This window comes from Narcine bancroftii, chromosome 4 (genome assembly GCF_036971445.1).
Source record: "Narcine bancroftii isolate sNarBan1 chromosome 4, sNarBan1.hap1, whole genome shotgun sequence".
In the NCBI taxonomy this organism is placed as follows: domain Eukaryota; kingdom Metazoa; phylum Chordata; class Chondrichthyes; order Torpediniformes; family Narcinidae; genus Narcine; species Narcine bancroftii.
Genome location: NC_091472.1, coordinates 174,211,315 through 174,227,475, shown reverse-complemented (window position 1 = coordinate 174,227,475; position 16,161 = coordinate 174,211,315). Strand labels below are relative to the sequence as shown.

Below are 16,161 nucleotides of genomic sequence, written 5' to 3'. Positions count from 1 at the left end.
AAAAGATGAATGCCAATGCTTTGGATCAAGACCCTGCAGCAAGATTAAGAGGGTAGGAAAGATTCTTCCTCTATTTTAAGTACATTTCCATTAGTTATAATTTCAAGAGCCAGATTTCAATCAATGCCTGCAGTTCAACTGTATTATTACTTGCATTGAGGTTTTATCAATCAATACCAAATTCATTTCTGGTCTATTTTATAACTTTTTTGCCTGCAAACTCCCACTAATTTTCTGCCTTCATTTCCAGTTTTGTAGTTCTCACTTCTGAATCTTTGCTCAGCTTCCAAAACCCAGACCTAGTTAGCTTAAGCCACCCCAACAGTGCCAACAAACTTACCTATGAGGATTATGGTTGTGGACTGGTTTAAGGTTAGGATTAGCCAGCACTAGAACTGGTCCCGTGCCCCAGTAATCTCAAATCCTTATTCCTGCCATCCATTCACATCTAGAAGCACTTGTATGTGATATCTCGAGTTATCGAGAGATTATTATCACTGTATCCAAGCCCATCATCAAGAAGGTCAAAGGCAATAGGTCTGTGGGAACGCCACAACCTATAGGTTTTCCTTCGTTGGCGCATGTCTTACATCAGTGGTGGGAAAACCATTGGAGAGGATTAATGAGCATTTAGAAGTACAGTCTTCTCAGGATAGTCAGCATGGCTTTGTGAGGGGAAGTTTATGCTTCAAAAGCCTAACTGAGTTTTTTTTGAGGCAGTAACAAAAGGAAATGATGAAGGTACGGTGGTAGATGTGATGTATTTGGATTTTAGTAAGGTCTTTAATAAGGTCCCCCCATGGGAGACTCATTCATACTTAAAGTCTGATTCTTTCCCTATGTTCACCTTCCTGATGCAGATTTCACCAGTTCCTTCAGTGATGTCCTTGATTCTGAAACTAGGCAGGCATCATACTACCCTGGAAAATCTTCTTGAACAACAGAAACATCTACCTTCTCCCCTGACTGTTGAATCTCCTCCAGCTTGTTCTCTCCTGATCAATCTCTTTCCTGCCTGTACAGCTGAATCAGCCAAGGCACCATTCTGTCTTGGCAATATTCAATCTGCTGTACAAACTCAGCGGGTCAAGCAGTATCACTGGGATTTAAAAAAAATAGCAAATTATTTTTTTCCTCTTCCACTGATGCTGTTTGAGTCACTGAGTTCAACTAGAAATGTGTTTATTGCTCCAGATTCCAGCTTCTGCAGTCTCCTGTGTCTTTCTGGTATCCCCATGGAGACCATCTTGCCCATCTGTATTCTGAACTAAATAGTGGTAAAATGAGCAAGATACTCTGAAGGCTCTCCTGAACCATCCACCTCCTCTGCCTTGCCATCAACTATCCTCTCTCAGGGGGGGAGTCACGTGATGGAGTAGTGGCAGGTCGGGGAACTCCAGCCCTCTCCGGGAAAAGTAAAAAAAAAAGACAGTGAAAAAACAAAGGCACAAACGCAAAAAACAAAATACAGTGAAAGTAAAGGTGTGGAGAAAATGGCAGCGAAAAAAGAAAAGCCAAAAGCAACGGGAAGAAGAGAAGAAGAAAGGACGTCGGAAGAAGAAGGTGAAGGCCTTATCTGTACGAGGAGGCCTGCCGTGGACAGAGAAGCCCGTTCCCTAAGGTCAATTGAAGCCCCGAACTCGGGACTACAAAAATGGCTCACGGAGCCAAACAAAAGTGCGCAACCGCGCATGACAAAAATAACACTGATGGGAGGGGGGACCAGCTGAGGAGTCGATCTCCACAGCTGAAATTGACAACCACAACAAAGCAGCAAGAGGAAAACACAAAATAATGAGAACAAGAAAGAAGAGAGTAAAAAGAAATCAAAGAAACAACAGATGACCAACCCAGAGGAAGAAGACCAGCATCAAGACACTTCTAGTAAAAATAAGAAGACCAAAAATACCCAACAAAATAAAACAAACAAACCAACAAGAAAACCAGAAGAGACAGAGGTAAAGGACACAGGTCCTGGAGTGGACTCAGAAGAAGAAGAGGAAGAACATGGAGAAATGGAAGATGAAGGGAAGGACAAGTAAATGGATATTTCTTTTTTAAAGAATATATGGAATCAGTAAAAGAATGGCAATCACAAGAATTCAGTGAAATAAAAAGAAGAGTAAAAAGTACAGAAGAAAAAATGAATAGATTAGAGATGATCATGTCAGATATAGGAAAAAGAGTGGACAAGGTGGAAGAACGAGAAACAGCCGTAGAAATGGAAGTAGATGACTTAAAAAAGAAATTAGAAGAATCTGATAAAAAAGTTAAAGAGACACAGAGCTGTTAGCTCAGAAGATAGATATAATGGAAAATTATAATAGAAGAAACAATATAAAGATAGTGGGCCTTAAGGAAGATGAAGAAGGCAAGAATATGAGAGAATTTATAAAAGAATGGATCCCCAGGGTCCTAGGAAGACCAGAATTACAGGAAGAAAATGAAATAGAAACGGCACACAGAACATTAGCCCCTAAACCGCAACCACAACAAAAACCAAGATCCATTCTAGTAAAATTCTTAAGATATACAACAAGAGAAAATATATTGGAGAAAGCAATGAGGAAACTAAGAGAAGACAAAAAACCACTGGAATACAAATGTCAAAAAATTTTTTTTTATCCAGATATAAGTTTTGAACTCCTGAAGAAGAGGAAGGAGTTTAATACAGCAAAAACGATCCTATGGAAAAAAGGATATAAATTTATGCTAAAGTATCCAGCGGTTCTTAAAATAGTTATTCCAGGGCAGCAAAACAGACTATTCTTGGATCTGGAGGAAGCAAGAAAATTTGCAGAACAACTACAAAACAGACAGAGAGAGGAAGATATGTAACGAGAACAAAAATGACCACAAAATATAGAAAAAGAATTAGCAATGAAGGAAAACACAACTAAAAGAAGAGAATTGGCAGATAAAAAAATAAAATATGAAACACTACAAACATATAAGGTGGAGAAGAACATAATGAAGACAAAACAAATATTATGAACTAGGAGAAAAAACGCACAAAATTCTAGCGTAGCAGCTGAAGACAGAACAAACTAAGAGAATGGTATTGGCATTAAGGAAAAAAGACAAGCAAATCACATATAATCCAATGGAGATTAATGAAAACTTCAGAGAATTCTACGAACTATTATATCAAACTGAAAACAAAGGAAAAGAAAACAAAATAGATGAATTTTTAATTAAAATTGAACTACCGAAATTACAAACAGAGGAACAAAATAAATTAACAGAACCATTTGAAATAGAAGAAATACAAGAGATAATAAAAAAAACTACCGAATAATAAAACACCAGGAGAGGATGGATTCCCAATAGGATTCTATAAAACATTTAAAGATTTATGAATTCCTCCCCTTCTGGAAGTAATCAACCAGATTGATAAAACACAAAGCTTACCAGATTCATGCAAAACAGCAATAATTACAGTAATACCAAAGACAGGGAAAGATCCACTCGCACCAGCGTCATATAGACCAATATCTTTACGTAACACAGATTATAAGATAATAGCTAAACTATTAGCAAACAGATTAGCCGACTATGTACCAAAAATAGTAAATCTAGACCAAACTGGATTTATTAAAAAAAGACGAACAACAGACAATATCTGTAAATTTATTAACTTAATTCATGCAGTAGAAGGAAATAAAGCTCCAACAGTTGTGGTTGCTTTAGACGCATAGAAGGCCTTTGACAGAGTAGAATGGAATTATTTATTCAAAGTACTACAAAAATTCAGCTTACCAGAGAAATATATTAATTGGATTAAAGCATTATATAAGGGGCCATTGGCGAAATTGACAGTAAATGGATATATATCAAAACAATTTAACTTAAACAGATCAACAAGGCAGGGATGCCCACTATTGCCCTTATTGTTCGCGTTAGCCATAGAACCACTAGCAGAACTGATAAGAACAGAAAATAAAATAAAAGGGATAAAAATAAAAGACAAAGAATATAAAATCAGTTTATTTGCAGATGACGTTATAGCATACTTAACAGAACCAGAAATATCAATAAAAGAATTACATAAGAAATTGAAGGAATATGGAGAAGTGTTGGGATACAAGATTAACGCAAATAAAAGTGAAGCAATGCCAATGAATAATGCAGATTTCTCAAAATTTAAGAAAGAATCACCATTCAGATGGCAAACGCAAGCAATGCGATACCTAGGTATTCAAATAAATAAATAATCTCGGCCATCTATATAAACTCAATTATTATCCACTAATGAAAAAATTACAGGACGACTTAGAGCATTGGAAAGACTTACCACTTACACTAATAGGAAGGATAAACTGTATTAAAATGAACATTTTCCCAAGGATACAATACCTATTTCAGGCATTGCCAATACACTTGACAAGAGAAATTCTTCAAGGAGTTAAAGAAAACAATCAGGAATTTTTTATGGAAAGGGGGAGAAACCGAGGATAACACTAGATAAATTAACAGAATGGTATAAACAAGGAGGCTTACAACTGCCAAACTTTAAAAATTATTATAGAGCCGCACAATTAAGATACCTATCAGATTTTTATCAAACAAGGGAAAAGCCAGATTGGACTAGATTAGAACTAGATAAAATAGAGAAGATACCTGAACATATATTATATAAATGGGATGAAAAATTGGTACAACATAGGAATTCTCCAGTATTACATCATCTGCTCAATATTTGGAAGAAGATTCATGTAGAAAGGAATAAAACAAATTACCAACTACCAAAACTAATACTGACACAAAATCAGCTAATCCCTTTTACAATAGATAACCTTTCCTTTAGAGAATGGGAGAAAAAAGGTATCAAAAGAATAGAAAATTGTTTTTCGGGAAATAAATTATTATCCTTTGAACAAATGAAGGACAAATATAATATAACTCACGATACAGTGTTGGCATACTACCAACTGAAATCCTACTTGAAGGACAAATTGGGAAGCAGTCTGAGGTTACCAGAGGGAAGTAATTTTGAATATGTGATTACAGATACAATGATAATCAAAAAATTTATAACAAACATGTATATTAAACTACAAGAAAAGAAGAACGAGGAAACAATAGTAAAATTAAACAAAAATGGGAACAAGATCTAAACATAAAGATAAAGAATGAAACATGGGAGAAGTTATGCTCAGGAACTATGAGAAATACAATAAACATGAGGTTATGTATGATACAATATAACTGGATACACAGGCTATACATTACACCTCAAAAGTTAAATAAATGGGACCCAACAGTATCTGACAGATGTTTTCGCTGTAAAAAGGAAATGGGAACAACAATTCATCCAATTTGGACATGTGAAAAAGTGAAAAAATTTTGGGAAGATCTAAACCAGATATTAAATAAAATCACAAAAAGCAATATACCAAAAAACCCAGAGATCTTCCTCCTAAGTAACATAAAAAACAAAGAATTTGGACTCGATTTGGATGGTGCACAAAAAAGATTTGTTAGGATAGCCCTAGCTGTAGCAAAAAAATGTATTATGTCAGCCTGGAAATTAGAAGATAACTTGAGAATACAACAATGGTATATAGAAATGAATAAATGTATTCCATTAGAAAAAATAACCTAGAATTTAAGAAATAACTACAATATTTGAACAAATATGGGAGCCATACATGAAACATAATAGAGAAAATCTACCGTGGACATCTACCACCTAAAATGACAGGAGAAGAGAATGAAAAGAACTGACTCAGTGGAATTTCTTGTTTATTTTTATTGAGTGACAACATTGTTTGACGGGTTTAATGTATCTTATATTCTGAACTTTAAATAAATGGGAGGGGAGGTAGGGAGGGAGGGAGGGGAGGAGGGAAGGGGGGAGAAAATGACACTGTATATATTTAAGAAGGAAAATGTATGTATCTTAATCAATATGGTTTATAGTGTGAAAATTTTAAAAATTTAAAAAAAAAACTATCCTCTCTCAGTGACTGCATGCTCTCTGAGACATGCATTCAGACATGTGATTGGACCTGTTCATTGCTCAAGTTCCAAAGTCTAATCAGGGATTGCTTCAACAGCACAAAAGGACTGACAGCATATTGCAAAGTCACTTTTTTTGTCCTAGGATAATTGTGAATATTTATTATCTATGTATAGCATTCACGGTACGCAAGCATGAAGAAGAACGACATGCACACCGAAACCTTGGAAAACTAGGCTAGTTTATTGCTTTGGCCGTCACGCTTATGTGGGCCCCAGGTGCTGATGTCAAGGACCCACATTCCCACCAGAGTTCCCCATTTTCTCACTGCAGAGGTCACCTTGGACAATAGCCGGTGTTGCTCCCCAGGTCCATGCAGTTCCCACATTCAACAGCATTTTGCAGGCTGATACTTGTCTCTGTGCTGCTACACAACCCTCTCTCCCCAGGAACTGGCAATAGGGCCATTATCCGCAGCCTTGGGTGGTCTGCCCCTGCGTCACAGGGGAGGAATGGCGTCCAGCTTCTTACTGTCCAGACGTGCTGGTTTCAGGTGGTCGATGGTAAAAGTCTCCTCCTTACTGCTGATGTCAAGGATGAAGGTGGAACTGTCATCCCTGATGACCTTGTAGAGCCCCTCGTAGGGGAGTCGTTGGGGCAACTGGTGTACGACCTTTCTCACAAATATGTACTGACAAGTTTATAAGTCCCTGGGGATGTTATGTTTGGGCTGCCCATGTGATGGGGGACCAAGGAACCCAATTTTTGCTGCAGGTTCTCAAGGGTTCCCGTGGAGTCTTCTGGGCATTTACCAGGGGCCAGGAACTCCCTGGGAATGATCAAAAGTCCGCTGTAGACCATCTCTGCCACTGAGACATTGAAGTCCTCCTTTGGCACGGTACGAATCCCCAGCAGAACTCAAGCCAGTTTGTCCACCCAGTTGGGACCCTTCAGTCAGGTCATCAAGGCTGCCTTGAGATGCCTGTGAAAGTGCTCCACCAAGCCATTGGCCTGAGGGTGATACACTGTGGTGTGGTGGAGCTGTGTCCCCAAAATGTTAGCCAGCACTGCCCAGAGCTCAGTGGTGAATTGTGTCCCCCATCTGAGGTAAGGTATTCTGGGACACCAAATCTGGACACCCATGTATCGGAGTGCCCTGGCGCAGGTTTCTGTGGTGGTATCAACCTCTATGTGGAGCAGTCAACCATGGTCAAGAGGTATCTCGCCCCATGGGAAACTGGTAATAATCCCACTTTGTCGATGTGTACATGGCTGAACCTGTGCCCCACTGGACTGACAGTTCGTGCAGGTTTTAGCCCACTGCCTGATGTTTATGGAGGCCACATCAGATAAACCTGCCAGCCACCATTTTGACCATGGCACAGATTGCGGGGTGCATGAGGTTGTGGATGGCATCGAAAAGCTGTCACTTCCGTGCAGCTAGAACGAGGGAGCAGGGGTTGCTGGTAGAGAAGTCGCATAGCAGTGTCAGGTTACCTGGGCTGACGGGGACATCCTTCACCCTGAGGCCGGAGACAGCTGTACTATACAGGGGTGGGGAGAAACCTCAAGGTCCTGCTGCTGTGCTTTGGCAAGGGCTACGAAATCAACCCCTTGGACAGGGCATGTATGGACTCGATCAGGGGGTGTGACAGCATTGGCTACCATGTTGCTTTTGCCCATAATGTGCTGAATGTCTGGTAAATTTGGACACATAGGACAAGTGTCTCTGTTGTTGGGCCGACCACGGGTCCAATACCTTACGAAAGGCGAAGGTTAACGGCTTGTGATGGATAAAGACCTTGAATTGCTGGCTTCCAAAAAGTAACGGAAATGTTTTACCACCAGGTACAACACTAATAACTCTGACAAAAGTGCTGGGAGGTGGAGGTGCTGGCTAAAAATGGTTAGGGGTTGCCACTGGCCCTGAATGAGCTGTTCCAGCACCCCCCTACTGCTGTGCTGGAAGTGTTGACTGTCAGGGCAGTAGGTGCCTCAGGTCTGGGGTGGACCAGGAGGGTGGAGTTGGCCAATGCGTCTTTGGCATTCTGGAACGCCCTGGAAGAATCATCGTCCCAAGTAATGTCTTTTGATTTGCATGCCATCAGTGCATGATGTGTGCACCTGCTGTTATGAACCTGTGGTAAAAATTTAATCACACTCGCGAATTCCTGTAGCCCTTTTAATGTGAATGACCTAGTGAAGTGCCGGATCACTTCGACCTTCTTGTGGAGGGGTGTAGCCCTATGTCTGTTTATCCTATGGCCCAGGAAGTCACTGGTGTCCAGACAGAATTGGCACTTAGTGGGGTTGATCGTCAGCCTGAACTCACTCAACCGAGTGCAGTTGTCTCAGGTGGGCGGAGTGGTCTTTGTGGCTGATGATGAGGATATCGTCTAAATAGATGAATGCAAATGGAAGGTCCCGGCTCACTGCGTCCATCAGCCATTGAAAAGTTGGTGCTGTGTTCTTTAGACTGAAGGGCATGCAAGAAATTCAAACAAGCCAAAGGGAGTTATGATTGCAGTCTTGGGGATGTCCTGGGGATGAACTGGGATTTGGTGGTATCCCCGGATGAGGTCCACTTTGGAGAACACCCATGCAGGTTGCTGGCAAAGTCTTGGATATGGGGCACATACAAGAATATGTAAAATATAAGAATGGATCTGTCGGACAAGGTGGCCCCGTTGTGGTGGTGGTAGTTGCTGCATGATCTCCAACCCCTCACCCCCCCACGCCGCTGATTTGGGCATCTTGTGGAGGGGAGGGACCCAGGGACTGTCACCACACCTCTCAATCCCCAGCTCCTCCATTTTCTTAGACTCCTCCTTCTCTAGGTTGAGCTTTTTGGGAGGGAGTCGGCATGCTTTGGCATGGAGCGGGGGTCCCTTTGGTCAAAATGTGATGCCTTACTCCATGCTTTGGAACAGCCACTGAGAACTGTGGCACCACAAAAGAGGGGGGCAGGTAGTTTGGCTTCCCCCAGAGGCAGAGTCTGAAAAGTTCTGGTGTGCACTAAGTGTCATCCCTTAAGGTCAACAAGCAAGCAGTGGGCACGAAGGAAGTTGGTCCCCAGGAGTGGATGTGCCACTGCTACGAGAGTGAAGGTCCATGTAAAGCAGCTGTTGCCAAACTGAAGGGACGCAAGTCCCGAAAGTCCAAATGGAAGAGCTGTTGGCTGCCCTCAGTGGTGGGCCCTACTTGCCATTGCAGGTGTCAAGGCATGGAGGGGGTAAACGCTTATCTCAACAGTATTGACCAGGAAACGCCTGCCCAACAAGGAGTCCCAGGCATAGAGGAGGCTATCATGTGGGCCAACCGCCGCAGCCATCAACAACAGTTGGCCAGGGCGTTTCCAGAAACCCGCAGAATGGGAGACATCGCTGTCTCTCCACTGGTGGCTATTCATGGGGCTCAGACAGCACTTGCTATGACAGCACTGGTGTCCTTCGCTCTTCAGAGCATGTATGCCTTGGTCGTGACCCTCCGAGGGTCGCTGAATTCCTTGACCGTGAGCAAGACTCTAATATCTTCGGGCAGCTGTTCCAGAAAGATCTGCTCAAAGAGCAGGCAAGGCTTGTGGACCTCTGTTAAAGCGAGCATCTCATTCATTAAGGCAGTCAGGGCCGTCCCCCGATCCGTCCATATTCAGCAATTAGGTGTGTGCTCATGCCAGGAGAGCCCAAAAGTGCGGGTGAACAGCTTTTTGAGGTCCACGTATTTGCCTTCCTCCGGAGACTGCTGTAGGAAATCTATGATACTTGCCACCGTCCTGATCAAGAGCGCTCACGAAGTTAAAATAGTGGATGTCAGTGGCAGTGATGTGCCGAAGCTGGAACTGAGCCGCAGCCTGCAAATCACACGTGTGGCTGCGACGCCCAAAACATTGGGAACCTGAGTGAGAGACCACATGGATGGTCGCTTGCTTGATCCATCATCTTTGGGTCCAATAATGTAGTGTTCACATGACACGAGCGTGGAGAACGACACGTACACCAAAGCTTTGGAAAACAAGGCTGGTTTATTGCTCTGGCCACCGCACTTATATGGGCCCCAGGGGCTGATGTCAAGGCCCCGTGCCAGCGGAGCACCAGCCTGGCATTGGCCAGCATTCCTGCCAGAGTTCCCCATCTTCCACCGTGCGGAGGTCACCTAAGATGACAGTCGATGTCACTCCCAGGACCACTCAGTCGCCGTGTTCATTGGCCATTTTGTGGTCCAGTCCATGTCTCCGTGCACAGGCTGCTACATACGACATTTTATATTTATTATCTCTTTTTAATTCAATGAAGTATACCATTGTTTTTTTTGTAATTTCTTTCATTTTTGTTTACAAAGTTCCTGTTCAGCTCCGGTAAATGCTTCGGTGCATGTGTACAGTTTACAATATGTAAAATTATCATGCAAAGTCCAATTTTATCTCCTCCTGCATCTATAGTCTTCCAGTGCTTCATGTACTGCTGAACCAGGAACTCTGTCCTTAACCAGTGGCTTCAAGAGCCAGTGCCTCCCCTGTATCTACTTGGTATCCACTGAACCAGTGTTCCCCCACTTTCTAACTGTCCTCCACAGTGAGCCAGTATCTCAGACTTAGTGGCCTCAAGCTTCGAGCCAGTTTCTCCTTATCCTTAATGAGTGTCCCCTTCCTCAGTCAGAACGCCCCACCTCATTGTGTCTTCTCCCTCTATCCTGAACCAGAATGCTTCATTGTGAGCTGGTATCTCCCACATAAATCTAGAAACCCCAGTTCTGAGCCAGTTTACCCTGCCTGAACCAGTGTATCCAGTCCTTCTGTGGCCTCCATTCTGAGCCAGTATCTTTTAGTTTCATTGTGTTTTCTTACACAATGATAATAATGACTTACTCATGCTCAGCAAGTGTTCTCCCTCTGTAATTAACTAGCATTTTCTACCCTGGTCCAGCCTGGCCCACACTGAATGTCTCCTGCCCTTAGTTAATATTCCCCATCTTGAGCCAGAGTCCCCTATCCTCGAACAGTCTCCCATCCAGCAACCCCAACCTCCAAGGGTCACTCCCACCCTCAACCAGTACTCCAGTTTGAGGCAGTGTCCTCTGCCCATGCCAATGTATCCTGTCCTATCTACATCTGCCATTCTAGCAATTCTCCCATCCTCAGCCAGTGTCCTCTGACCCGAGCCCCTAATTTTCAGTCTACTTCCATTGTTCTTCCTCAGTGAGTGACCCCGTTCTTTTACTCTGAACCAGTATGGTCTACCTCGTGTCAGGATCTTCTGTGAATCAGTGTTGCCCATCCTCAGCCAGTTCTGCCATCCTTGAACAACCTCAGCTGGTATTCCCTGCTCCAAGTCATTGCTTCCCAGCATCTCCCGTTCTCAGCTGGTGTTCACTCACTCGAGTCCTCGGGCCCGAAATGACCTACTGCTTTTTACTTCTTATGGATGCTGCGTGACCTGCTAAGATTCTCAGCACCTTTGTGCACTCCTCGTTCCCTCATCTTCAGCCAGTGACTCTCGTCTTGATCCAATATCCCTCGTTCTGGGCCAGTCCACCATCCAGAGAGTCTTCCTGAGCCAATGACCACCATCCAGATGGTGATTCCCGCAGCCATTTCCCCGTCATGACCGTCGAAGCCAGCGTTCCTCCTCCTGAGCCAGTAACCACCATCCAGATAGCGTCTGGCGCAGCCGGTTTCCCACGCAAGTCCCTCACCACCACCCAGCGCCTCTCAATCTCAGGCGGAGTTTCCCACTGCTCAGAGCCAGCGACTCCGTCCCTCAGCCTTGTGCCAATGCCACCCCCCATCACAACACCCCCCCCCCCCCCCCCCGGTCCAAGCCCGACCTCAGCCAGTGCCTCCCCGGGCCCCCGGGAGGGGTCGCAGTTGACAGGAAGCGCCGCGCTGCCATGTTGCCGAGCCTCCCGCGGCGCCAGGGCCCGGCGGCTGAGAGGGGAACAAAAGCGGCGCCGAGCGCTCGCCGGCCTTCGCTGAGCGGCCTTCCTTCCCTCCTTCCTCGGCGGCAGGCGGAGCTCTGCCCCGCGCGCTCCTTTTTAAATCGGCCTGCTTGCCGACCGCGCTGTTCAGCGGCGGAGTTGGAGGGGGGGGCCGTTTTTCACCCCGTCGCGGCTCGGGCTCGGACTCGGCGGAGGCGATGGAAAGGGCTGCCGAGCAGTCCTGGAACAGCTACACCTACCAGGTGAGCCAGCATAGCGCCGACATGTTGAAGAAGCTCAACGGCCAGAGGAAGAACGGCGGCCGTTTCTGCGACGTGGTGCTGCGGGTGGGCGACGAGAGCTTCCCTGCTCACAAGGCCGTGCTGGCCGCCTGCAGCGACTACTTCGAGTCGGTGTTCGGCTCGCCCGTCGACGAGGCCCAAGGCCGCGAGCTGGAGATGCACACCATCAGCGCCAAGGTCTTCAGGGACATCCTGGACTTCGCCTACACCTCCCGCATCGTGGTGAGGCTTGAGAGCTTCCCCGAGCTCATGACGGCCGCCAAGTTCCTGCTCATGAGGTCGGTCATCGAGATTTGCCAGGAGGTCATCAAGCAGTCGAACGTCCAGATCATGGTGCCCCCGGCCAGGGGAGACATGATGGTCTTCCGCCCGGCCAACGTGGACTTCAGCTTCGCCCTGGACTTGGCTGCTGCCGCTGCTTGTGCCAATGGCAACTTTGTGGGAGAAAACGGTCACCTGCAGGGTGCCGGTGATGTCAAGGTAGGGAGCCCGGGTGCCCCAGCTCCTGTCCTGCCGCCCCTGCAGGCTTCACTCCCTGTGATGGATGGCCTGGTGACTTCGCCTGCCCCCCCGACACTTGTGGCGGGTCAGTTCCAGGCTCCGGTGAACTCCGTGGGGATCGACCACGCCAAGGCGGTCAAGAGGGGGCGTGGGCGCCCTCGGAAGGCTCCTTTGTTCGACCTGCCGCTGCTCACGGCCCCGCTGGCCATGAGGGACGAGGGGTTTTACCCCTGCAGCTTCTGCGGGAAGGTGTTCAAGAATGCCAATCGCCTCCTGCTCCACGAGGCGCAGCACACCGGGCTGAACGTGGAACTGGGGTCGGGGGAGAATCAGCTTCCAGGACTCGGGGACAACCTGCTGGCCTCTTCGAGCAGCCTCGACAGTCCCCGGAAGAGAGGCAGAATGAGGAAAAATGTGGCCTGTGAGCTCTGCGGCAAAGCTTTCAGAGATGTTTACCATTTGAACCGCCACAAGCTCTCGCATTCGGGGGAAAAACCATTTGAATGCCCCATTTGTCACCAGCGTTTCAAACGGAAGGACCGGATGACCTATCACATTCGGTCCCACGATGGAGCAGTGGGCAAACCCTACATCTGCATCAGCTGCGGAAAGGGCTTTTCCAGGTGAGCAGAAAGGGGTCATGAAAAGATTGCTATACTTGAAAGGAACTCCCTCGACTTCACCCAGTTTGGGAGGGGAAAAAAGGTAGTTGTCATCCGCCAAATTGTAATCCTTGTCCTGTGCAATTTTCATCATGATGACCCTTGTGGAGAATATCCCAGCAATATCATTATCGATTTCAAAGATCTTGATTTCTTTTTCAATATTTTTATTGAATTTTACAGAAATAGTACACAAGATTAATCAAAGGGAACATAAAAAGGAATATACAGAAAAAAGTTAAATAAGAAAAGTAAAACTATGATATATAAACTCAATATCATAAGTCAGACAGAAAAAAAGTAGCAAACACTTCGACAATTGCAACATATGGCTAATTGAAAAAGATTTTTTTAAAATAACTATTATACGATACTACAAATTCTAACCCCCCCCCCTTCCCTTCTGAAGTTACCTGATAATTTCACTACCATTTAAAGAAATCACAAACTCACAAAGCAAGATCCAAGTGATCTTAAAAATAACAAAAATAATTGAGTACATTTTCTGAGCACTGATCAAGAACTAGTCCTGGAAGGGTTGGGTTGGGGGGGGGGGGAATACTTGATGAAGACGTGAATTAATTGAAATAAAAAGTTGTGAAAATTTGCATAGGTCCGTAAATGGTTATATGGTTTTAATCAGATTTGATGACCCTAACAAGAACTGGACTGCTCGGAGTGATTGCCATTTTAAAATCCTGGCATCCTGAAGACATTGTTCCTTGTGATATTATTGTCTGGAAGTATTTTTGTGTCGTTTACATTGCAAAACACGTGTACTGTACTACTGCCGAACCAAAATTGTTTTGCTTCAGTCTCAGGCACAAAGTAAATTGGGCTTTGAATCTTGGATATAGATGTTGGACAAATAAGGAAAATTATTCACAATTATGTGATATAACATTGACTTGTTATTGTACAGGAGTGTATCTGAATAGAAATTGTTAAGCCTTTGAGCAAGAGTTTAAAAAATGATCACTGAAAGTTTTGTCACACTGTTTAATCTACCAAAGGTTTAATAAAAGAGAACATTTATTTTATTACTTTGTATTAACAAAAATATACTGTAGGGTTAGGGTTAAAATAAAATGATCATTTATCATCTGTTTGCAAACAGTTTGATTAGCTCGCCACTACTCTCTTAACTCAAATCATGATGGAGTTGATGAGCAAACTTACTATCAGATGTCTGTAAGCAATGAGGCACCAACAGCCAAAAGCAACTTGTGAGTAGGTGTTACCATTAAACTTCTGAATTTTCCCTTTTTCTTACTTTCCAAAATTGCCAGCACAGGCTCAGTGTAGTGCTATTGGACTGCTTTCTCTTTAATTATGACTTAAATTTCCCTAATGAATTTAATTATTTTCCTCTGCACAGCTTTGAGATGGGGGGGGAGGGTAGAGGGGGGGGGGGGGAGAGTAGAGGGGGGGGGGGCGGGGAGAGTAGAGGGGGGGGGGGGGGGAGAGTAGAGGGGGGGGGGGGTGTCAGGTGGCATGCTGTAGGCTCCCAGGCTTTATTAATGGCACTTTAAAAATCATGGCATTTTTGGTCTGGACATGGCATTGTCCATCTTTTACTCTCTCTGTCAACCTAATATACCAAGCACCTCATTTGAACTGACAAATGAGACTGAGACTGATATTATTGGAAGTAAAAACACAAAGATGGTGGAACTCAGCAGGTCTCACAGCATCCATAGGAGGTAAAGAAATATAACTGACTTACTGGGCTTGAGCCCTTCTTCAAAGTACAAGCATACCCTGTATAACATGGTTTTATATAGCGATGGTTTTGATAAAATGTAGTTTATAATTTTAAAATAGTAATATTATGAACTTTAATATAATAATAACCAAAAATTGTTAAAATTTATTAATATTGTGTTACCAGCAGTCCTGAACGATCGGTTCCTGAACGATCGGTCCCTGTCCCAGGCAGGCAGTCACTGACCCAAGCCGAAGGCATATGACCAAAAAAAAGGCAGGCATCTGAATGAAAATATGCTGGGGAGAAGGGAAGAAACTGCGTGGCATGGGGAGTACAGAACAGCAGACAAAAGGTAGTTAATTGGATATAGATAGGAGGACAGGAGAGAGGAAAGGTGAGAATTGGCTATCAATTCTCACCTACCTCTCTCCTGTCATGTTCCATTTCAAATTTAAATTTCACCCTGGGCAACTAAAAAATGGGCAATGAGCTGTGGTTGATCCAGGAGCTGTAATTTTGCCACCCCTGATCTAATGGCACCATTGGTCATTTTATGGCATTGGCTCTTGAACCTGCACTAACTTTTTAATCCTTCATCTTAATGTTTTTATCTGCATTTCAGATTGTACAAGTGTTGTCATATAGAGTCAACAGAAGTTTTGTATGGTTCTGTGAAAGAACACTAAGATGGTTCATGCATTTTATATGAGATTCATAGGCAATCTCTGTCTTGTTATTGTTTTTCGGGATCACTTGTATTACATTTAATATAATGAGAGTTTACTAACACTCATCTAAATGCAATGTACAGATGCTTTAATTCTTGTTGCAGCCAAACAGGTATGCAAGATACACCAACTAAAATAGTACACATTAAATTGCCACAATATTGCCAATAAAGGAAAAACAAGATAATTAATACAAAAGGATAGATTTTCACATTTGTCATTCGTGCAAGAAAAGTTATGTTTCAATAGTGTAAACAGATCTTTTGGTAATTGATGGTGAGGTGTTGCTGCAAGGTTCAAAAGCCTAATAGCTGTTCTTGCACCGAGAGTAATGAACTGTAAGCTTCTGCACCTTCTGCCTAAAGGTAGCAGTGAGAATAAGTTT

The 16,161-nt window shown here is 44.1% G+C and overlaps 1 protein-coding gene across 9 annotated transcripts in view; it reads left to right on the top strand.

Annotated features, from left to right (window-relative positions):
• Positions 1-11,798: 11,798 nt before the first annotated feature.
• The window catches only part of patz1 (POZ/BTB and AT hook containing zinc finger 1), a 749,193-nt gene continuing 744,830 nt past the window's right edge, over positions 11,799-16,161 (top strand). For 7 of the 9 annotated variants that reach the window (XR_011356212.1, XR_011356213.1, XR_011356211.1 and 4 more), the window contains exon 1: positions 11,800-13,301. Coding sequence is in view for 5 of the 9 variants with exons in the window: in XM_069933094.1 (XP_069789195.1) it covers positions 12,094-13,301 (1,208 nt within the window). In the remaining 4 variants the exon portion in view is untranslated. Of the gene's footprint in view, positions 13,302-16,161 lie in introns of all 9 variants that reach the window. The other 2 variants (XR_011356210.1, XM_069933092.1) reach the window with 1 other exon arrangement.